The 25,294-nt window shown below is 38.2% G+C and overlaps 1 protein-coding gene across 3 annotated transcripts in view; it reads right to left on the bottom strand.

The window, feature by feature from the left end:
* Window positions 1-25,294, bottom strand: part of GPBP1 (GC-rich promoter binding protein 1) — a 73,134-nt gene that overhangs the window by 26,996 nt on the left and 20,844 nt on the right. For 2 of the 3 annotated variants that reach the window (XM_036846307.1, XM_036846308.1), the window contains exon 3: window positions 12,058-12,177. In XM_036846307.1, the coding sequence (XP_036702202.1) occupies window positions 12,058-12,120 (63 nt within the window). In that variant the 5' untranslated portion in view covers window positions 12,121-12,177. Of the gene's footprint in view, window positions 1-12,057; window positions 12,178-14,666; window positions 14,731-25,294 lie in introns of all 3 variants that reach the window. The other variant, XM_036846309.1, reaches the window with a different exon arrangement.

Here is a 25,294-nt window from a genome sequence, read left to right as displayed (position 1 = left end):
TTTAAATCGTTAAGAAGAACATTTTATAGTTATTTTCAATGTGTTTGGTAACTGGTAACTTGTGAGTTCCATTGTTCATCTATTTTTTTCTACCTAAGAGAAACAAGAGCACCATTCTGAGCTCAACAACTATATTCATCCAAAAACTTTAAAGGTAAAAGACCGCTGTAAGGAAATCAAAGCAAATATAGTACCCTTCTTTTATAACAAAATGTAATATTGTGTATCACACACTATTTGATTTAAATAGCTCAAGGTTTTCTTCAACATCAGAAAATTATGGCAAATGAAGCTAGTTCTATTTTAAGTTCTGTAGATTTATTTCCAAACTCCTCTTCTCCAAAGCAAATGTTTTAAGAAGAATTTATCAAAGGAAGAATGTGTAAAAATGATTTTAAAGAATTAGAAATATATAAAAACATAAAAACTCACAACGATTCATAAAGGTTGCTGTTTTTCCCCAATATTAACCCATTAATCTGATAAAATCACAATCAGAACTCCAGAACTTTTTTGTTTTAATGCCCTGACCATTCCTCTGGGTTGTACTAATATTACAATTCTCTCCAGGACAAAGAGTAGAGTTCCTCAGTTACAATACAAACCCACTGCACATACCCATTTCATCCAACTGGGCCCCTCCACATGGCTGCTGTGGGACTTAACTGGTGCAAGTTCCCCTACTGCCCCTGGCTTCATCCTCATGCTGCTTCTGTGCATGAAAGGTAAAGCCTTTGATTATCTGTCTTCTGCCAGCATCCATGAAACAGTAACAGGCTAGGCTTTTAAGTAGGGTAAAAACCCAAGCCCTTCACAGACCCTAACAGTTTTGGTGATGAGGATGTCACGCTCTCAGAGTTAAAACCTTCTGGAAAAAGAAAAACAAGGGTATGGTCTCTTGGGCCAGACTGGGGCATAGGAGAAGACTCCCCAGAATCTGGCAGCAATTGCTCTCACCCAAGTGATGGGTGGAAGTAAGGGTCCCTCACTGTTTAGCGACCAAGTGGCAAGGGGCAGGACTGAAACAAGGTGTCCATACAGTGCTCTGATTGTTGCAAATCTACTCTGAGTAGAAGGAAGGGATGTACTGTCATGAGATGGGGTCCCACCTGAAAGGCAATATGGCTGTGGCTGCCGAAGTCAAGAGGTCTCCAAAGCGGAACAGCAATGAATATAGAGAGTTTTGGAAAGACTGAAAACGTTAGAAGTAAGTTTGTTAAGGCTGAACTGCTGCTACTACTGGAGACAAAGAAAAGGCAGAGTGGAAGTATTCTGTGCTCTTCGTACTCCCTGATCCCTTCCTTCCCCACATCAAACTCAGCTGCTTTAACAAGAAAGTCAACTGTGCGAGAACTTAAGGAAAGAAAGAGACAAACTCTTTTAGTTCTGTTGCACACACGTACCCAAGATACCATCCTAACCACTCCCATGGAGGGGAGACAGTACTAAGCACAAGAGTGGCTGGAAGTTTTCAGTATGGGGCAAAGCCATGGCAGTATGGTACATGGGGGCATGAAAGGCCCCAGCCTGAGTGTCTGCTGGGGCCAGGAGGCACACAAGAGAGAAGGCAACACCAATCTTGGCTTCAGAAGCCAAAACAGCAAAAGCCTCCAAGCCACCCATGCAATCCCCAAAGGGGTAGTCTTTCTCTCCACCCTGTACTTTCCCACATTCCAAGCTGAAGAAATCATGTAATCTCCTGAAAGCTTAGACTGTAACTCTGATATGCATGTACTAAACTCCTTAGTCTGTGTCCCCATAGTGGGAAAAGGGACCTCAGTGCCCCAACGTGGCCGATAGTTTGCAAAAAACTCAGCAGTAGGAGAGAGAAATTAAAAGCAATCTTGCAGGTGGGGCTATTAGGCCAATTCAATGTACTGTTGTGTTTTACAGTTAGTGCTAATGTTACATGCTTGTACTGAAAATGCTCAAGATTCTCCCATTCAGGAAATGTCACAGGTTGACAGGTGATTCCCATCCCCTTCCAAGTGGTCTAATAAAAAGCACAGCTCCCAGAAGGAAAGAAAAGAAAATCAGATTATGTGGCTGAAGACTTGACGGCTCTGGAGTATTCAGAGAGGCTATTTCCCAGTACGGCAGTGCCATCTGCCTGACACACGCACCAAGTACACTCCTTTTTAAAATGGAATGCAGGGAGTTCCCTGGTGGCCTAGTGGTTAGGATTCTGGGCTTTCACTGCCGTGGCCCAGGTTCAATGTTCAATCCCTGGTCAGAGAACTAAGATCCCAGAAGCTGCACAGCCAAAAGAAAAAAAAGAAGAAAAAGTGGCTCTTGCCCTAATGCTGAGCTCTTATTGAAAGCAAACAACTCAAACTAAGGACTCACCAATAAAGTGGTACACCAATAAAGAGCCCAAGAGGGCTCTTGACTAAATGGAAATCGTGTGTTCAACAGCACAGCTGGCCTAGCCCTAGAAGTGGCAACTACGCTTTGGAGTAAACTTTATTCCCCCGCCTGTCACCTGTAACAATCCACTGTTTCGATAAGGCTCTCAAATCAGAAAAGTTCCCTTAAATGCCTGAGCCTGGTTCACTGATGCTTCAACTAAGTTAAAAGATGATGGTGCACACAGCAGCCATCCAGCCCCAACAACTCTGGAAAACCAAATGGGTAAGTGCTAATCAGCTAAACAGAATAAAATAAAAGCTGCGACCCTCGCCTTAGATAATATTCTTAAGGACAAGACACTTTATATTCTTCTAACTCTTGGTCTGTTGCCAATGGCCTAGTCATCTTGTCTGTCACCTGAAAAACTACAGACTAGCAGATTAAAAACATCTCTTTAGGGTCACACACTGTGGGAAATTGCAGCTGTTGCTGAGGCAATCTGAGTCACTCATGTTGATTCAGTAAGGCTTGTTGTCTGATGAGAGTGAATGGCACTGAGAATGACTGAAATTACAATGCTGATCAAGTCTTTGGCATACCACCTAGATCCATCATCACACCAGACATGGAACACATCCACTATCATAGACTGACTACAAAATAAAGGACTTTATCTTTCTGATGCAGAAGCCACCACTGCATGCCAACTTGTGACTCCTGCCAAAAGTTGGTCCATTTGTCTCACTGTGAAGAAGACCATATCACACGAGGAGAACTACATCAAACCTTTGACTACTTCATGGAGCTCTCAACGGAGTCTCACTACCACTGAAACTTTCAGGCTACACTGTTACTGCTGCAGTCTGATGGGCTAACTCTGGTCACACTATTGTGGCTCTTGAAATTAATTCATGTAATGTTTTTGGCATATTCCAGACCACTAACAGTCCACTAACAGTACATCTTTTGTCAAAAAGGTCATCCCTGAAATGAGCCAATATTCAAGGTACTCAATGAACATTCCATATTCCCTATCTACAAGTACTGACAAGCATTTTAACACATCCCTCATCTCTTCTCACATCTTAGTAAGACAGTCTGGTCAATGAATGCAGCATAGCCAAAAAAGGATCATGTCCTCTTAGCCACTTCCTGGGTAATAATCAGGATGAAATAAGTGGAGAGTTATGAGATTATACAGACCTACATTAAAAATTCAAGATTCTGCCCTGATTATCTTGACATGTTTCCTTCTTTCCCCTAAGAACAACTGCAGGCCAGGCCACCCCTCAGGCTGATGGCCAACCAAAAAGGAATTCAAACAATCTGGTTTGGCCACCTGGATTCTCTTGTTGAATTGGCATGGTCCTACACATACAGACAATGACCATTTGCTTGTGTACACTTCTCACCAAGTCCCCACTACAGTGTCCAATGTGGACCAAGGTGAGGGTGAGACACCTTTATAATGGGTCTCTGAAAATCATTTTAAAATGCCCCTCTCCAGTCACGTCCAGTCCCTCTAGATAAAAAAACCTGGGTGCAAGAAGGGTGTCCGTTTTGTTTTGTTTTAAGTGAAGTTGGAGCTATGGGAATGGGACATACTGATTTCATGGCTGTAGAGGGAGAGCAAAAACCCTAGCACTTGGAGAAGTAACATCTTTGACCCCAGAAGGCGCAGGTAGGAAGGAGAACAATTAAGGCTCTCCCTGTCCCCTAGAACCAGCACTACTGCCTGAATCCAACAGCAGCTGGGGATAAGATTCTGACCCACTGGTCGATTTGTCATCCCCATCCATGTGCTTTGAAATCAAAAAAATTAATGTGGCCATGGACAGTCCTTAACTATTCTGCTATACCTGATGTCAACATCAGCTCCTGAACATTAATGTGTAAAAAACACCCTTGAATTTAATCCATGTTATGAATTTGGCGTTCCAGACCGCTAACAGTTCAATTAACAGTACCTCTTTTGGGACTTCCCTGGTGGCGCAGTGGTTAAGAATCCACCTGCCAATGCAGGGGACACGGGTTCGAGCCCTGGTCTGGGAAGATCCCACATGCCATGGAGCAACTAAGCCCATGTGCCACAACTACTGAGCCTGCACTCTAGAGCCCGTGAGCCACAACTACTGAGCCCCATGTGTCATAACTACTGAAGCTTGAGCACCTAGAGCCCGTGCTCTGCAACAAGAAGCCACCACAAAGAGAAGCTCAGCACCGCAACGAAAAGTAGCCCCCGCTCGCCTCAACTAGAGAAAGCCTGCGCACAGCAACGAAGACCCAACGCAGCCAAAAATAAATAAATAAATAAATAATTAAAAAGAAAAGGAAAAAAAAAACAGTACCTTTTTTGTCAAAAAGATAAATAACCTTGCCATGGGCCAATATTCAAAGTACTCAATGGACATTCCATATTCCCTACCTGTACAACCTGTTTCATTCTGACTAATAAAAATTCATATGATTCTCTTAACACTTAAGTGGTCTTAGGTTATGCCATGTATGGCAACTGAGGTTGCAACTAATGATGACACTGTCCCTGTCTCTTAACCAAACCAGTGTAATAGTAATCCAAATCAAGTTTAACAACAAATTGGAGTGATCTGTGTCCCTTTGGACAAACTGGAGTGATCTGTGTCCCTTTGGGTGGTATGTTTGTAAAAGGAGCGGGGGAGGATAAGCCACAGAATGTCTTCTATTGAGGATAAGTGTTGCTTTTTGGCCCATCTTATTGCCCCTGTAACTGTAGGTAATAACACCAAACCTCAAGTCAGTTTCCCTTGAGTGGATTTGGGGGGTGGGGGGGTGCACGCTGCGCAGCACGCAGGATCTCAGTTCCCTGACTGGGGATGGAACCTGCACCCCCTGCAGTGGAAGCGTGGAGTCTTACCTTAACCACTGAACTGCCAGGGAAGTCCCTCCCTTGAATGGATTTTAATGGCTATAACAGAGTGGTCTTAGACCATATACTGGTTGGCTGAAATAAATCATTTACTGGCCTCCCCCCCCAAGTTATTCACAATTGGCTAAATCCTGGTCTCACTCACTGTGCTGCTTGGGACACTGGTAGTAGCCTTCATTAAATGCTGTGTAAAACAAATTAAATGGATTTGGTTCTAGCCTCTGTTTGTCAGATTAATCAGAGTAGTTGAGTGAGTGGTACAACCATGTGAAAGTTCAAGTTTGGCCAAAAACATGTATGGCTGATGGGTGGACTGTTGGGACAGGCAACCCATCATGGGCCCTGAGCATCCCTGCATGTTCTTATCGTATGCCAAGAATGCAAGGCTTTGACAGCTCTTTGTATGGCTCATTTCTCAGGGTCATGTTCGCAGAGAACACTGAGGAACAGGTAACGTCCTACTCTGAGACAAAGAGCAGGTTTCTTATAAATGCGGTAGATTTCCCTCGCAGTGCAAGAATAGCATCCACCTGGGCCCCCTCCATGTCAACTCCCAGAGGTTTTAAGGGACATGAAGAACCAGTGCCACAATCATGCTGTGCTGCTTGTTGTGCTAAGAGTAACAAAGCTCTCTGGGACTTCCTTGGTGGCGCAGTGGTTAAGAATACGCCTACCAATGCAGGGGACACGGGTTCAAGCCCTGGTCCAGGAAGACCCCACATGCCGCGGAGCAACTAAGCCTGTGCGCCACAACTACTGAGCCTGCACTCTAGAGCCCACGAGCCATAACTACTGAGCCCGTGTGCCACAACTACTGAAGTTGTGGCACTATACGCACCTAGTGCCCATACTCCACAAGAGAAGCCACCACAAGAAGCCCGCACACCACAACAAAGAGCAGGCCCCACTCGCCACAACTACAGAAAGCCCACACGCAGCAACGAAGACCCAATGCAACCAAAAATAAATAAATAAAAATAAATAAATAAAAAATAAAGCTCTTTGTCTCTGACCCGGAAGTCTCACGTCTTTTGCCAGCATCCATGAAACAGTAACAGGCTACCTTGTTACAGTTACCTTGAAAGTAGGATAAAATTTCAGACCCTTCACAGACCCTGACATATAGCCAGCACAATAAAATATGAATAAGAAACACAGTAAGAGGACTGAAAATGCAGAGAGAAAACTGATATTATTTGTGAATGAACGTTTTTCCACATTAAAAAATCCAAGACATTAGAGTAAAAACTACTAAAGGTTGCTAGAAACAATACTAACACAGGAGACAATATATCTGCAACAAAGACTTAATATGAAAGCTTTTTAAAACAGCATTTAAGATAGCAACAAGTACTATAAAGTACTTGAACATATATCTAGTGAAATACATGGGAGACAAAAAAAAGAACTATGTGACTTCACTTAAAACATTAAAGATCTCTCTCTCACACACACACACACACACACACACACACTTCCTAAACCAATCCCCCCCCAAAAGGCAACCCAAAAGAAATAACAAAGAATGTGAACAAGCAATTCAAAGAAATATAAGCCAATGTCCAAGAAACAGTGAAAATACATTTCACGACAAAGATTGGCAAAAATGTTAACTGATAATCTGACAAAGTTTTGGCAAGAGTACAAAGTAAAGACAATAGTTATGCACAGCATACAGGGGTATAAATCAGCATACCACATGGAAGAGGAATTTAGCAATATAGAACTAAATTCCAGCAATTTTTCTTTTAACTATAGGTTAGAGCCTTGCTATTCAGAGTGTGGTCCACAGACAAGCAGAATCAACAGCATTCTGAAGACTATTAGGACTAGGACCCCATTAGAGACCTACTGAAATTAGAATCTGCATTTTAACAAAATTCCCAGGTTATTTTCATAGCCATTAATGTTTGAGAAGCAGAGGCCAAAAGAATTCTTATCCAGGACTTCCCTGGTGGCACAGTGGTTAAGAATCCACCTGCCAATGCAGGGGACACGGGTTCAAGCCCTGGTCCAGGAAGATCCCACATGCTGCGGAGCAACTAAGCCCATGCACCGCAACTACTGAGCCTGCAAGTCACAACTACTGAAGCCCACGTGCCTAGAGCCCATGCTCCGCAACAACAGAAGCCACCAGAGAAGCCCGCGCGCTGCAACAGAGTAGCCCCCGCTCCACGCAACTAGGGAAAGCCCGTGTACAGCAATGAAGAGCCAACGCAACAAACAAACAAATATAAGAATTCTCATCCATGTATACAAGGAGATAGTACATGAATAGTCAATACAGTTCTCTCTAGAATAGCCTAAAGACATAAACAATCTCAAATTAATGAGACAAATGAAATGTGATATAGAGGCACAAAACAGAATACTGTACAGAGTTTTAAGATAATTACAGCATATCTACAGATATCAATGGGGGAAAAAAATCTCAAAGATATAATGAATATAAAAACAAGGTGCAGACATAAATGATAATCGTTTATATAAATGTTTTTAAACATACAAAACAATACTATTTATTGATATTCACATACTTAGGAATAATATAAGAACATGCATCGAGAATACCTCTGGGGAAAAAATGAAGACAGAAAAAGGACTGTGATGAAGTATACAGCAGACTTCAATTGTTTATTTCTAGAAGAGATACAGAACTAACATGACAAAATGTTAAGATTTGACTCTTGGATGGTTAAGTGTTTGTTTAATTATTCTTTATGCTTCTTTGTATGTTTAAATATTTTATTAGAACCATCCACATGGTTCTTTTAGAATTATCAAGACAAACACACTGGAGGAAAATATCTGCAGAATATATAGCAAACAAACCCCTCAATATGAAAAGAGCTATTACAAATAAATCACTAAGAAATAAATTACATGAATAAGCAAGTTCTTAAAACAGTTCCTAACACAAAAATATGCTCAACCATAATAATGCAAATCAAAACAATGAAGTGCCATTTTTCATCCAATTTCACAAAGATGAAAAAAATGGGAAAACATCCAGTGTTGCCAAAACTGAAAAAACTGGTCCCCCCTTATAAAATTTTTATAAGGATTATAAGTTGGTACAACCTTTTTGGAGAGCAATTAGGCACTATCTACCAAAATGTATAAATCTTCCAATTCGCTGATTCTGCTGCTAGGAATTTCCCCTACAAATATATTCAAGAGATGCCCAGGCATTCCTGTGGCTTAATCCACTAATAAGTAACCAATTAATCTCTGTAAATTCACTCAATAGAAGATTACAGTTGACAGCTGAACAATGCAGGGGGTTGGGGTACCGACCCTCTGTGCAGTCAAAAATCCATGTATAACTTTACAGTCGGCCCTCTGTATCCACAGATCACACAGTACTACAGTACATATTTATTGGAAAAAAATCCGCATACGTGGACACAAATAAGTCAAACCCATATTGTTCAAGGGTCAACTGTACATAGCCACTTAAGAGTTAGATACCCATGTACAAAGTATAGAAATATACTGGAGATGCTATCCTTGGAAAAAAAAAAAAAAAAAGCAATTTCATTTGTTTATCCAAACCAGGATAAAAATATATTCTGGTGTATGCATAAAAACATCCTGGTATTTCACTTCTAAAAATTGGTCTACTTAATAATCAAGAAAAGAAAGTTATTAAGCTGATTAATCTTTAAAGTCAGGCACACATGGGCTCCTATCCTAATTCTAGCATTTTGGGTCAGGTTACTTATCTCGCTCAACCTCAGTTTCCTCATCTGTAAGTGGGGGGAAGAAAACCGTACTTTACCTCTTACGATTTTTGTTAGCCTTCTTTATAAAGTGTTTTACACAGTGATTGGTATGCAGTAATGACTCAAGAAACACTAGTTATTACATTTTAAATCTTTTTCTGAATTCTTTTTCAAAATATAGCACCATTTTCTGATTCCCAGAATACCTAAATCAAAAGTTAACAGAAACCACGTAGTAAACAAAAGTTTCAATGAACTCAACTACAAGTCTGACTACATTTTCTCATCCTCTCTTAGCCTAAAGCACACATTTTCAATGCAACCCGACACTGCTTACGTTATTGAAGGAAAATAATTACAATGTTACTTTTCAAACTGCAGGTCAGGACCTATTATAAAGGATATGAAATTAGTAGCAATTTGCATTTTTTATTGGAATAAAAAAGAAGACCAAAAGAGAAAGAAGAACACAGGTATATGACTTTTGTTTTAGTTATATCAATGTGCATATAAAAACATTATGTAAAATTTCTTACTGGGTCCCAATCAACAGTTCAAAAGCCAATGCCCCATTTCATAGACATAAACAACCACATGCAGTTTAAAATTTCACCACATGATGGGGCTAAACTTCTGCACACCTCAGAAAACTGCTCAGGTGCAGTGCTGAAAACACTGCTACCCTTAACTCAAGTGCTCCTATCATCCCTTCAAATAACAAAGAAAAGACTTAACACTAAATTGAGGGGGGGTGGTGGTGGGATGAATTGGGAGATTGGGATTGACATATATACACTAATATGTATAAAACAGATAAGTAATAAGAACCTGCTGTATAAAAAAAATAAAATAAAATTCAGAAAAATATCCCGCTAAGTTGAAATAGAGAACCCAACAGTAATTTAAGTCTATCTTATTTATTCAGGATAAGATTAAAAGGGCTCTGGCAGAAAACAAGAGGTTAATTATAACTGAGAATCCATGAATAGTGATTTTGAGCGATACAAACAGTATAAGAAGTCATTACTAAAAGTATATACTTGTTTGTGTTCGTCAAAACCACTTTGGGTAAGGTCTAAGGAGATAGTTTCAAATACTGCTAGTTAAGAGTTCAAACTGATACTACTTTCTGTAGATAATTTAAAATAAATTAGAATAATTGATAATTTAGAACAGGCAATCCCAAGTCTCAAAATCATCATCTTCATTCATGATCTATATATCCAGATCAAGAGTCTGGTTCTAGAAAGCAGTAAGGATTCAAGAGTCTGGTTCTAGGGCTTCTCTGGTGGCACAGTGGTTAAGAATCCGCCTGCCAACGCAGGGGACACGGGTTCGAGCCCTGGTCCAGGAAGATCCCACATGCCGCGGAGCAACTAAGCCTGTGCACCACAACTACTGAGCCTGCGCTCTAGAGCCCCTGAGCCACAACTACTGACCCCACGTGCCACAACCACTGAGCCCGTGCGCCTGGAGCCCGTGCTCTGAAACAAGAGAAGCCACTGCAATGAGAAGCCCACGTACCACAATGAAGAGTAGCCCCCGCTCGCCACAACTAGAGAAAGCCCGCGTGCAGCAACTAAGACCCAATGCAGCCATAAATAAATAAATAAATAAATAAATAAAACAGGCAAAGTACATAAATAGACATTTTAAAAAAATGAAAACAAGTCTTATACTCATTTCAGAGAAAATGAACTAAAGAGAAAAAGGAAATAAAGGGAGGAGCAAGAAACTCATATGTATCCAGGCTCTGAAGTAGGCCTGGAAAAAAACGAACCCAGGAAAAGCATAACTGAGAGCAGCCTGGGGGGTGGGGGGTGGACACAAACAACAGCAGCAACAGCGAAGCAAATTCCAGAGACCTAAACAGAAGAGGAAAGGGGGCAGAGTCTGTAACTAAGAAGTGATCTCAGTTGCTTCTCAGTAATAGTCTACATTTCCTAACAACTATGATCCCATTTTATGTCTATGAAATGAAATGTTCAATCATTTCATGAAATTCCAAAATGAGTCCTATGGAAATATTACAGAATAGAAAATGCATCCTAGATTCTAGTCTAGGCTCACACTAATTACATGAAAACAGGCCAGTCAATTAACCTTCCAGAGAACCATCTGTATAAAATAAAGTCAGTTCACATGATCATTAAGAGCCATCTTCAAACTTTAAAATTCCCCTGTCTAGGAGAATTTTCTCTCTCCAATGCAGCTTTTTCAATATATTATGATTTGACAAGTCCTTACTGGGGAACAACCTTCCAAATTGTAAAATTGTTCCTATAAGAGCTGTTTTAGTAAACTCTTTTATAAGAACTGCCTGTACCCCCAAAAGGTCCTAGATGAATGCCTAGCATGGCAGAGCTTGATTAACAGGCAAGCAGATGATCAAGACCCCCTCTTGATTCCTTTGCACTATGGAAAAAACAAAGTGGAAGACAGCTATTGAGCCAGACAGATTGATTCTAATCAATTTCAAGGTCCCTCTTAGCATGCCTTGTAAGTGGGTGACAATTTCAATGTCAAGCAAGTCTTATACAAACCATGTTCTGTTTTGGTTATGTAAAATGAACATTTTTAAATTAGTGAGTCACCTGATACGTAACAACACTGCAAAGTTCTCAGAACTCCTAAAATTTGAGTAATATACCATTCACAGTCTCATTTATTTGAAAAAGAAGTCTTCCGGTTATGAGAAAAGACTTCAAAAACTTCTGATTTTTTTTAAAAACATTATCTATAGGAAAGTAAGTAAAGCAAGTTATCAGAAGAATAGTATAGGAAAAGGTAAGATGCAAAAGTAATGTGCAATGTACTTACCTGGTTTGAATTTTAAAATGCAGAGCTTTCAAAAGACAACTTTTGAAAAAAATGGTCTAGTATGTTGATGGTATATTGAAAATTGACTTTTTAAATAATAAAAACCAACAGATTAAATATAAAATAACTTAGAAAATAATATAAAAAGTATTTTACGACAAAAACATTAAGCTTTAGTTTAGCTACATCTGTGTAAGAACATGAACTAAACAGAGGCAGACAGAAAGACAAAAAGAAAAGAGATGCAAGGAAAAATACCTTTGTTGATGATGGTGGGGTAGGAAAATTAAGCCAGGCTGGAGCAAAGTCATGCTGCGCCATTTAGGTCCAGTCTCTCCAACTCAGCGAAACAAGGCTTCAACACCTCATGGCAAGTCCCTGTCGTATAAAAATAGAAGGCATTAGATCTATACAGCTCCTGGCCCAAATTATCTTCTTATACCTCCTTTAAAATTACAATGATCTGACCACTACAAGATTTCAATTATAATGAAATTCTAGAAAAGGCAAAAATACAGTGACAGAAACTAGATCAGCAGAGTGCAGGTGAAGGGCCTGGGGAGGACGGAAATGACTACAAAGGGAAGGAAAAAATTTTCAAGGGTAATTGAGTATTTATCCTAATTGTGGTGATGATTATACAAACTATACACTTGTTAAAACTCATCAAATTGTGCACTTAAAACTGGATAATTTTATTATAAATAAACTATCTCAATGACGCTTATTTTTAATTACAATAGTCTTATCACAAATAGATGAGTTATCAAGTGTCTCCTGATGTGACACAATAGGATGCATGCAGCACTATCTATGTACACAGCACAAGTTATTCTTGTGGCCAACCTATACAGAATCTGAAATCTGATTTAACTAACAATTTGCAGGAAATTCAACATAGAAAAACAAATTAAAGGACAAATGAAGGAAGTAATCCACCAAATGCAGATCACACGATACTCTTCGAGTCAAATGATCTGGTTTCTTCAACAAATAAATAGCTTTCATAGGCAGAGCAATCAAATACAACATGTGGCCCTTACATAAATCCTTACTCAACCAAGTTTAAAAAGTGAAAATTATGAAACAGTCAAAAATTTGAACATGAGCTGAGTATTAAATGACTTTAAGAAATTACTAATCATTTTAGATGTGATGACTGTTAGTGCAATGCTGGTACAGTGGCCCCTTAAAGAACAAGGTTTAGAACTGTGAGGGTACACTTATACATGGATTTTTTTTTTCCCCACTAAATACATACTATAGCCCTTCACAACCTGAGGTTGGTTGGATCCAAAGATGTGGAGCATCACGTGTGGAAGGCCAACTGTAAAGATCTGACTTTTCAAGTCAGACTTTTCAACTGCATGGATGGACAGCACCCCAACCCCCACCCTGATCAAGGGTCATCTGTACATAAAAAGACATACACAGAAGTCTTTGCAATTAAATCAGTACATCTGGAATTTGCTTTAAAAAAACACAACAGGGAATGCTGAATACGGGTGTCACTGAAACAAGGTTGTCCATATGTTTATAAATGTTAGTACAAGTAGGTGTATAGTCTTTCTACTTACACATATGTTTGAAAATTTCCATAATTAAAAGGTTTTTTTAAATTACAATCATCACAATGGGTATCCACTGCTCTTGCATTCTAAACTTAACTTTTTGGAAGCCTCTCTCAATTGCATCAATAAAAATTTCAAGTTGCCAGCCCAATCTAAGCACAGTAAACTCATAGTTTTTTAAAATGAGGGAGAAGCCAACTGGGCAACTGTACTCATTTCAATACAGAGCTTACATATTAGCCAATGAAGAAATCAAATTTTCTGAACATTAATGTCTAAGTTTACTAATAAATGTTTCATATTTACAACTGCATAATAATCTCAAAAGTGGAACTTTAAAAAGCAAAATGATCAATACCATTGTTAATCTTACTTTTTCAAAATTCTTTCAAATATAAGTAAGTGCCATGGCAGAATTCGTCATACCAATTTCCTAAAATACTTTAAAAATTGTCAAGATACTACAGAAACATTCTACTTCTATCCCAAACTGTACTGGTTCATTACAAGAAAGGTTAAGGAAAAAAACCCAAAAAAACAAAAAAAAACCCTGATACAATTTACCAATACCAATAAAACACTTATGAAACAAATGCAATATTTTAAGGCTGTACCTAAATCAAAATGAACTACACAAAAATCTGGACATTTTGAGCTCTAATTCTACCACCACCATACATTATATTTTAAAGTCTTCTGAAATAAAAATGAAAACTCAAGTGTTTTAGGATGTATAAAAATTTTTATTATCTATTTTGACATGAAGCTAAATACTGTTTTGACGTGTCTGTGATAGGATGTTACTTTTCCAACAACTTTTTAGAAACTTTTTGTTGGAAACTCTTAAAATTACAGGTCCAATAACTCAATGAGAATGAAAAATTATTTTTATAGCTTGTTCCAAATAAAAATTCACAAAAACTCCAAAGGACCTAAATAAAATAACCAATAATTTAAAGCTTTTTCATTTTATACAGGGTCTCATCCCAAATGATGGTTAAATGAGAAGTTATATTCTAAAACTTATCCCTAGGAGGCAAACCACTACTACTGTCTCTGTTTCTGCAATGTCCTTATGAATTCTAATTTAAATCGAGTTCTTAAAGAATAAAGCATGGACAGCCAATGGCATAGGTCTTCCTGTTCTGAAAAAAGGTAAAGAGCAATACTAGCTAAGTTAGGACATTTACACAAGTGTGTGAAAGGATCAGGATATGCTATCCCCAAAATATGCCACTTGGACATGAGAAAAATTTTGAGCTGAAGGCATGTGAGTTCCTGAAATCTCTTACCTACCTCAAAGCAGAGCCTCCCAAAAGAATTTATTAATCCAGTCCCCTGGAGCAACTCTAATCTTCTCCTTTTGGGAGACAAAAAATAAAATAAAATAAAATCCAGCACCACCACACCCAGACATTGCCACAAACTCCTAAGGACCCAGTTATCTATCTTTTCTCAAAAGTCATTTGCTTTTTCTATTAAGTATCCTTTTTCCCTGTGAAGTTAGGTATAGAGATCCCAAATTCTACTCATCTCTTTGAGTTACTCATCTCTAAGCACTGCCAGGTGTGAGGACAAGCTAATAAACTTATGTTTGTTTTCTCTTGTTAATCTGTCTTTCCTCAGTCTAATTTACAGGGCCCCAGCCAGAGAACCTAGGAAGGTAGAAAAGAAATTTTACCCCCTACACATATAAAAGCAAATTAAAGTTTAAAAGCTCCACCCTATCCATTTTCTCTTTTTTTCCTTTGAATTTCTGAATTTTATTTATTTTTTATACAGCAGGTTCTTATTAGTTATCTATTTTATACACATTAGTGTTCATATGTCAATCCCAATCTCCCAATTCATCCCACCACCACCCCCCCTGCCACTTTCCCCCTCCATTTCCTTTTAACTGTGCTTTATGCCATCTGATTTCATTCCATCTTCCTTTCCCTGTATGTTATAGGCTGAACTGTGTCCATTTCCCAGCCCCCCTGACCAAAATTTCATCATGTTGAAACCTAACATACCTCAGAATGTAGAAAGAAAGAAGGAAAGAGAGAGAAAGAGGGAGGGAGGGAGGGAAAAATGTTGCCAGTATGAAAATCCTAATTTCTCATCTCACCCAATTTACAACTTGTTCACCACTGACAATAAAAATCCACCAGGGGAACACTGGTTCTGAAATAACCCAAATCTAAACTCTATACGTTCTAAGTGTACATGCCTGACTTTAAAAAGAAAGACCACTAACTACTTATAAGTCCCAAATATAGTTCTTTGAATTGAAAACTAATATACTTTGGCAAGAAATACACAAATAGATGGGACTTTCCTATTTCTGGTAATGTTTTACTTCTGAATCCACAAAATTTGTGCCAAAGAATGAGCATCAAACTTACATCTTTATAACGGTTTATATTTCAGATAAATAAGCTTTAAAAGTCACGAAGCCTATCAGAAACACCCAAATCAACCAATAGCTAAAGCATTCTAACTAAAGGCAGAATACAGATCATCGTTAAAAAAAAGAACATGGGGGGACTTCCCTGGTGGTCCAGTGGTTAAGAATCTGCCTTCCAATGCAGGGGACTCGGGTTTGATCCCTGGTCATGGAACTAAGATCCCACATGCTGCGGGGCAACTAAGCCCACACACCACAACTACTGAGCCTGCACCAGAACTAGAGAGCCCGTGTGCCACACCAAAAGATCCCACATGCCACAACTAAGACCTGACGCAGCCAAAAATAAATAAAATATTTTTTAGAAAAAGAAAAATAGAACATGGGCTTCAGAGTCCAACAGGCCTGGATTCAAATCAGCTCAACCAGTTACTAGGCTGAGTCTCAGTTTCCTCTCTTCATTAAAATTAAGATAACTACTACTTACTTACCTAATAAAATTCATCCTGAAAACTGTTAAAGTTATTTTAAAAAAAAGAAAAAAAACTAGTACCCTTCACCACCATAATAGTTTTATAACAACCCTTAAATAAGGTTAAGTTTTTCCAACATTAAACAGCTAACATTCCTTCATTAGGAAGGCAAGAATCAGAAGACCACTATTCATAGTCATCTTTAGTTCTCTTAATAGTAAACCTGTGGAATACTCCTTTAGTAAGCTTAGTTTAATACATTAACAGATTTCCTTTAAAAAGTAGTCTTCTTCCCAATTCAGGCCTAAAGCCATTATACAGGGCAGAGCAAAGGAGCCAAGGGTCTAAAACTAAGTGTTAGAGCCAGAGTAGGGATGAGAGGGTATCAACACATGAAACTGGCCCAGCACAGGATGTCAGCATCAAAGCAGGGCAACAAAGGACATCCATGAAGAAGGGACAACCAGGGATGGGGCAGTGAGCCCAAAAAGAGGAAGGCATCCATGCAGCAGAAAGGAAGCAGCTAGAATAAGGAGTTATAAGACTAAGCAGGGAGAGAAGGGTATCCACATGGAAGTGGCAGCTGGGGCTACAATAAAAAATTGGTTATATACAAGGAGAACGATCAAATAAATATATTTAGAATGATGAAAGCTAATAAGTTTCATACTGTTGAAGAAGACGGGAACTAATAATGGAAAGGATGAAAACTAGAGTGAATGATGTGTTGTATGATTAACACAAGTCACATATTAATAAAATACTAATATTCATATATATCATAAAGATAAATATTTTCTGGGTGTGTGGTGTGTGTGTGTGTGTGTGTGTGTGTGTGTGTGTGTGTGTGTGTGTGTGTGTGTGTGTGTGTGTGTGTGTGTGTGTGTGTGTGTGTGTGTGTGTGTGTGTGTGTGTGTGTGTGTGTGTGTATCCCTCCTCTTCCCCAGCTCTGAGCACTGAACGGGCCAGGCCTGAGCATAGTGACACTCCAATAGCAACAAGCATACTTAACATCCAGGTCTTGTCTTCCAAAAACCATTTTCCAATGAAAGAAACCAGGGCTTTTTTGAGAAATGAACAGCTGATTCCAGGGCTAGGAAAAGATGACAAAGTCAGTCTGGAATATTTTGTTGTGGCAAAAACCAAAGAAGTGTCCAAATAACGACTGGGAAATATCAAAAGGACACAGAAACCAGCTTGAGTGAGCTCCCATTGGTCAAATCAGGGACAATTTGAGCATTAAAAATGAGAAAATATATGGGAAGGACATCAACACAAATGGTGAAATACAGAACTCCAAGAGCCTACCCCTCCACACAAACACCAAAAAATCAAGCAAAATCTGTCAGAACCAACTTTATCAGACCTCTGAAAAAGTCAAAGGTTTACAACAATTAGGGTAGCACTGAATCAAGAAAATGGAAACTTTAAAATAATAGTAAAGCTTTATGGCATTTTCACTTGCCCTTGACCCACATCTTCTCCGGGGCACAATGGAGGTTTTGAAGACCCAGTGTAGGGCTCTGGTCTCTGGTTCCAGAGTGAGCAGAGTAGACCTTATTCTCACAGAATTATGTTTGTCTGTGTAAACCTGTCTGGGGGCTACGTGAGGACCAAGGAGAGGCACTTGCCTTCGTTTTGCCTAACAGGGAAGGAAAATGTGTCAAGCAGAGAGCAATCCTCCAAAACATTCTAAGGCAAATGCAGAGCCCCCTGCCAAGGACAGAGGTTTACAATTCAGTGAACAATAGCACACCCAAAGCCTGGGAGAAAAGACTGAGAGGGAATTGGGTGGAGGGTGGGGGAGAGTTATGGCATTGCCAACAAACTCCCTCATGCCCTATAAGGGAAATTAGAAAACCACACCAACGCTCCGGGCAAGATGCATGCTCAGGAAAAAAAAAAACCTGAGAAGGTCCTAAGCTTTCACCCCTGGCTGATCATTAGGTTCAGCAAAACCAGTACATGAAGGCTAAGACAGTTATAAACAGTGTGTAAAGAAATGCCCTAACACAGATATAATAAGAAAAAAGTGGGAGAGTTCTTATTTTTTTCCTTTCCCTTTATTTTTATTCCCTTTTGGCTCCAGGCATGCATCTGCAACAAAACACTAGCTGACAAGGTAAAGATGGCTCTTGTTTGAAGAGCTCGGAGAACAGCAGTATCCATGGACAGCTGAAATAAAACTGCTATTGTATTGCACTGAAACTACTTTTTGTAACCACTGAACCTTTAGTAAAGTCTTACTAAAGGCTGCAACCTGTCTCACCTGTGCTGTGAGCACCAAGATGGTTTCTGGCTTGGCCCATGTGTGAAGGATTTGCAACCTTTAGACAAGGTAATATATTGACCCTGATAACTTTTATATTTTGTTCATCATGGATTTTTTTGCATTAATTTAAATTTCATTAAAATGTTATTTATCTCAAACAACAACAACAAAACACTAGGTGATCGCAATCTAAGGGACAGAGACTTCAGAAACTAACCAACACAAAGAATACAGACTTTCAGAAATAGTTTAGAAAAGTCACTAAATGAACAGAAAACCACAACCCACAGCAAGCAACCTCCAAGGATGGGGGAAAAAAACATTTGATCCCTAGAGTCTCCAAATTACAATATTCAAAATGTTCGATTTTCTAACAAAAATTACAAAGCGTGCAAAGAAACAATGAAGTATGGCCCACTGCGGGGGGGCAACGTGGAGGGGAGGTTGTGATATTAACAGACACTGTCCCTGATGATGAACAGACATCAATTGTCTTAAATACAAAGAGCTAAAGGAAACCAGGAGAACAATGTCTCAACAAATAGAATATCAATAAAGAGACAGAAATTACAGCAAAGAACCAAACAAATTCTGGAGCCAAAAAGTACAATAACTGAAATGAAAATTTCACTAGACAGTTTCAACAGCAGATTTGAGCTGGCAAAAAGAAGAATCAGAGAACTTGAAGAGGTCAATTAAAATTATCAGTCTAAGGAGCTGGAAGAAAAAAAAAAGAAAAAGAAAACTGAACAAAGTCGAAAAGACCTGTGGGACACCATCAAGCATACCAACATACAGATAATGAAAGTTTCAGAAGCAGAGAAAAGGAAGGGGGCAGAAAGAGTCTCTGAAGAAATAATGCCTAAACACTTATCAAATTAACTAAAGACACAGAATATACTTATCCAAGAAGCTAACCAAACTCCAAGAAAGATAAACACAAAAAGATTCACACCAAGACACATAACCAAACTGTCAAAAGCAGAGAATCTGCAAAGCAGGGAGCCAAAGGCCAAAGGCAACTGGTGGCATAAAAGGGATCCTCAATCAATAATAGGCCACACTGTAATGAACAAGGACCTACTATATACAGCACAGGGAACTATACTCAATATTTTGTAATAACCTATAAGGGAAAGAATCTGAAAAGGGATATTTATATGTATGTATACTTAATCACTATGCTGTACATCTGAAACTAACATGACACTGTATATCAACTGTACTTCAATTTTTTAAAATTTTTCAATAATAATAATATGCCACATTAACAAAATGAAGGAAAAATACCATATGATCATCTCAGCTGCTGCAGACAGGCACTGGACAGAATTTAACACCCTTTTCATGATAAAAACACTCAACCTGATAAAGAACATCTATGAAAAAACCACAGCTAACATCATATTCAACACAACTTGTGTATGTATTCAGTGGAAAAAGACACATTCTATTAGGATTAACCATGAAAACATGCTAAGAAGAAGAAGCCAGACACATCCAGAAGCCAGATCACATGTTGCAAAATCCCAGTTTTTATGAAATATCCAAGATAGACAAATCCATAGAGACAAGAAGCAGAGACAACCAGGGACTGTTGGGAGGGAGGAACGAATGGGTACTGGTTGCTAAATGGATACAGATTTTTCTTTTGGGGTGATGAAAATGTTCTGGAACTTGGTAAAGCTGGTGATTTCACATCATTGTGAATGTACTAAATGTCAGTGAATTATACGTTTTAAAATGGTCAATTTCATGTAATGTGACTTTTGCCTCAATAAAAATAAATAAAAGTGCTGTATTACAACACCTTGAATAAAGCATATGAATCCAGAGAGATGAATACATACACTGAAAAATTTTAGGAGGAAGAGGTTATTTATTCAATTTCTAAGAACCTCAAAAAAAGAAAAGTTACTACAGTTTTGCAGTGAAATGGCCTGGCAAATAGCCTGGGAAATCCTTAATCAACAGATCAAAGTGAATCATCAGTAACAGAACAAACTGAAATTGTGTGCCAATGAGCAAAACAGAGCACCACTTCACTTTTATAATACCCTAACCAAAGATAAAGAAGCACAGCCTGTCTAAACAAGAGAAAAGCTAACTTGAGAGACATTACATGTACTAAAACAACTGGCCCATAATCTTCAAGAATCAGGTTATGCAAGTCAAGAAAAATCATTTTTTAAAAATGATGACGCTGTGACACATTTATTCTATATTTTTATGAGTCATGTTTTTAACTTTTGAAAGTATACTTTGACATTTTATTCCTCAGTTTTGTTTGCTTCACTACTGCAACACCATTAATAAAGTTTTATTAATATTTAGTAAGGGGCTTCCCTGGTGGCGCAGTGGTTGAGAATCTGCCTGCCAATGCAGGGGACACGGGTTCGAGCCCTGGTCTGGGAAGATCCCACATGCCACGGAGCAACTGGGCCCGTGAGCCACAATTACTGAGCCTGTGCGTCTGGAGCCTGTGCTCCGCAACAAGAGAGGCCGCGATGGTGAGAGGCCCGCGCACCGCGATGAAGAGTGGTCCCCACTTGCCACAACTAGAGAAAGCCCTCGCACAGAAACGAAGACTCAACAGAGTCATAAATAAATAAATAAAAGAACGTGAATTTCTTTTAAAAAAAAAAAAAAATTTTAGTAAGCACTAGGTGATTTCCAGACTTCCCTAATAAAAAGTAAGAGGCCCCTCCCCTATGGAGTCTGATTCAACAGGTCTTAAGCAAGGCCTAGAATTCTGTTCTTAAACAAGCACTTAAAGTAATGATAATCAGGAAAAGATGGTAAATACTGTAATAAATATTTACCAAGAAGAAAAAAAATCCTTGCCTATGGAACATGACCTCTAAAGGAAGCAAAATAATCTATTACTTTACTATTTTTTGCAGTTTTGGTCATGACACAGTGTACAATATCTTCTGTTATCAAACTCAAAATTACAGATTAGACTCTCTCAAATATAAAACAACATTAGCAAATTTCAGAAGAAATCTAGACTATTAGAAATTTCCATCCTTTAAGAAGTTTCATATTATTAATGCTTGCTTTAACCTGGAATTTTGTTAGACCCCCCTATCCCCCTCAGCTTACCTCATTAAGCTGTTCAGAACCTTCCTATGCTTTACTTACGTGAAAAAAAAAATCATAAAAAAAAAACAGAAGAGGAATGTTATGAGAATTGTTATTATTTGTTAAATTGCTACATATGGAAAATTGCTACTTTCACCCCTACAAAAAAGAATTTTATTTAAGGAGAAAAACACATTACTGGAAACAGCATGCTTTCAATTCTCAAGTTTTTAGATTTAACACACAAAACGTAACTGAAGTACTCCAAAACTTATAATGAGCTGACTTAATTTTCATATAAAATGCACCACTACAAAAAAATAAGCCTTACTCTATAAACAAATTTTTACTCATTGAGCTTCTCTTTCCCTCACAAAACTAAACAGTTTAAGTCATCCCTGAATGAGATTTTTTTTAAAGGTTGGTAAAGGTAAACTTTAATTCAGAATTATACTGCAAACAATATGGACTAAATGGCATAAAATTTAATTCAAATCAACTCATTTACTAAACAGCCAATGTAAGCAAAAACAGGTACTAAACACTGAATATACAAGGGCAGTTTTCCTTCTAACAGCTAACAAGCTAACAACTGGAAAACAAGGTTGCTGCCTCAAATCCTTTATCAGAAAACGTATAAGCAAATTATTTATCTGAAGCATTTAACCATAAGAAAAGTGCCAACATTATCAGGGTTCAAATAGAGTAAACATATACACGTAAAAAAATATATATGCTGGGATCAGCTTAGATATGTTCTCTGAAAAGTGGGCAGAATCAGAAGAGATAAATAATTTACCGCTAAGCTACACAGCCAGTAATATGAACTCAGATTCTTCTACCTCAAAAGCCATGTTCTTTGTTCACTACCAGTATATTTCTCAAACTTTCCCACAGAAATTACTTAAAGCTAATAACAAATCCATTCTCCTGCCCCACCAAAATGTATTTTCAGCAAGTAATCAAAATAACTCATCCTCAAGTCCTATTTTTTTACAAACTTATGAAATTTCTGCATTATACTATAATATATCCATGTATGTTTTAATATAAAAAATTTTAACTTACCATCAAGTAAAATAACCTTGCAGCAAGAGATGACTGGTTTACCCTATGTGTTTCTTAAACCATGTGTGTGAGAAAACACTACTATAACAATGTAAAATCCCAGCGATGACTTAGTTCAGCTGGAATACCAACATGAACAAAAAAGAACGTAAGTATATATGACTATGGTTAAGAAAAAATATCTTGGATACAACTGACAATGTCTCATATAATGTAGAATTGGATTTTTTTAAAAACCAGGATATTATATACTACAAGAAACTTCTAAATTACCGTCCCTTAAGATTCAAAGATAGTCTTTCTTACTTAATATGTTCAAACTTATCTTATTTAGCCCAAGACACAAAACCATAATGCTTAATGTTTTATTTCAATTAAGCAGAAAACAAAATTACCCTCTCCGGCACTGATGCAGGAATGAAATGGAATTTATCACTGTTTCTCCCCACCTGCCCCCACACCTTGGCCAGTAACATAATTCTAAAAAATAAAAAATCTGAAGCAATCAGTCACTCTGTGTGAAGAATTTAGAGTAAGCATGGAATATCTCTGAACAGGTCTCTTAAAACTATTGGGGGCTTCCTTTCTAAACGGTACTAAACCATTCTGTTACAAATATATCTGAACTAATGAATCTAGTCACTATACTCTCAACACATCAAGCCAGTAATGAACAGGTCAACCAAACACCACTTAATATGCCAGGTATATCTAAAACCGAGTAGAGAAAATACTCTGGGGACAGTAAGCAGCGTGCTTTGAACAGCACACAGGAATAAGAAATCTGAACTACATTCAGCAGGCAAGGGAAGTACTCAGAAGTTTTAAAGTTGCAATTACATGTGTGGAAATGTGCTTTCAGAAAATAAATCTGGTAGCTTGTTGTAAAATAAAGGGGGTGGGGATGATTCAGTAAATCACCTGGAGAGGAAAAGGTATTAAAATCTAGAACTTTAGTTCCCATTACCACCCATTCATAACAAATGTTTTCAAAAGTTTCATTACTTAATTTTTTTAAAGGACTATTCATGAGTTCAATTCCAATGGAAAAGAACTTCCCTCAACTTTCTAAAAACTACAATATAAAAGCCAAACTCAAAGCTCTCTTATAAAAAATGGAAGTAAAGAGAGCAAGAGTAAGGGAGTAATACAGGCAATTCAATAAAGTTGGAACACTCCCTCACACCATACACAAAAATAAACTCAAAATGGCTAAATATAAGACATAACACCATAAAACTCCTAGAAGAGAACATAGGCAAAACATTCTGACATAAATTGTACCAATATTTTCTTAGATCAGTCTCCCAAGGCAACAGAAATAAAAGCAAAAATAAACAAATGGGACCTAATTAAACTTATAAGCTTCTGCACAGCAAAGGAAACCATAAAGACAACCTATGGACTGGGAGAAAATACTTGCAAACAATGTGACCAACAAGAGCTTAATTTCCAAAATATACAAACAGCTCACACAACTCAATAACAAAAAAAAACAAACAAACAACCCAAACCAAAAATGGGCAGAAGACCTAAGTAAGTTTTTCTCCAAAGAAGATATACGGACAGCCAACAGGCACATGAAAAGATGCTCAACATCATTAAGTGTTAGGAGAAATGCAAATGAAAACTACAATGAGGTATCACCTCACCTGATCAGAATGGCCATCATCAGAGTGTCTACAAATAATAAATGCTGGAGAGGGTATGGAGAAAAGTGAACCCTCCTACACTGATGCTGGGAATGTAAATTGGTGCAGCCACTGTGGAAACAGTATGGAGGTTCCTTTAAAAACTAAAAAGAGTTACCATATGATCCAGCAATCCCTCTCCTGGGCATATATCCAGAAAACAGGAACACTCTAATTCGAAAAGATACATGCACCCCAATGTTCACAGGAGCACTATTTACAATAGCCAGGACATGGAAGCAACCTAAATGTCCATCAACAGATGAAAGGATAAAGGAGATGCGTGCACACACACACACACACACACACACACACACACACACACACACACACACACACACACACACACACACACACACACACACTGGAATATTACTCGGCCATAAGAAAGAATGAAATAATGCCATTTGCAGCAACGTGGTTGGACCTGGGATTATCATACTAAGTGATATGTCAGAGAATGACAAATATTATCTTATATCTCTTATATGTAGAATCTAAAAAAACAGTACAAATGAACTTATTACATAACAGAAACAGACTCACATAGAAAACAAACTTAGGGTTACCAAAGGCAGGTGGGGAAGGATAAACTGGGAGTATGGCATTAACAGATGCACAACACCATATATAAAATAGATAAACAACAAGGATGTAAACAACTACACTTCAATTAAAGAAAAAACTCAAAAAAATAAAAATAAAAATAAGGGGGGTAGTAACAATGGATATGGAGTGGGGAAAAAATGGCAGAGAGAGGGAGACTGCAGAAACAATCTACAGGTGAGTGATAGTAGATGACTGGATGTGGAGAGCTAAGGAGGCTGAGAAACCAAAGATGAAAAACATTTCAAAGTTAGGAAATGAGGGGGACACAAAGAAGATATGGGGATGCTAGTAAATGGTGTTAACATCGTGTGTTCATTTTGTGAGAATTTATCAAGCTG

The sequence above is a fragment of the Balaenoptera musculus genome, chromosome 3 (assembly GCF_009873245.2).
Source record: "Balaenoptera musculus isolate JJ_BM4_2016_0621 chromosome 3, mBalMus1.pri.v3, whole genome shotgun sequence".
Taxonomy (NCBI): domain Eukaryota; kingdom Metazoa; phylum Chordata; class Mammalia; order Artiodactyla; family Balaenopteridae; genus Balaenoptera; species Balaenoptera musculus.
The sequence above is the reverse complement of the archived record's forward strand: the minus strand, read 5'-3'. Positions and strand labels throughout refer to the sequence as shown.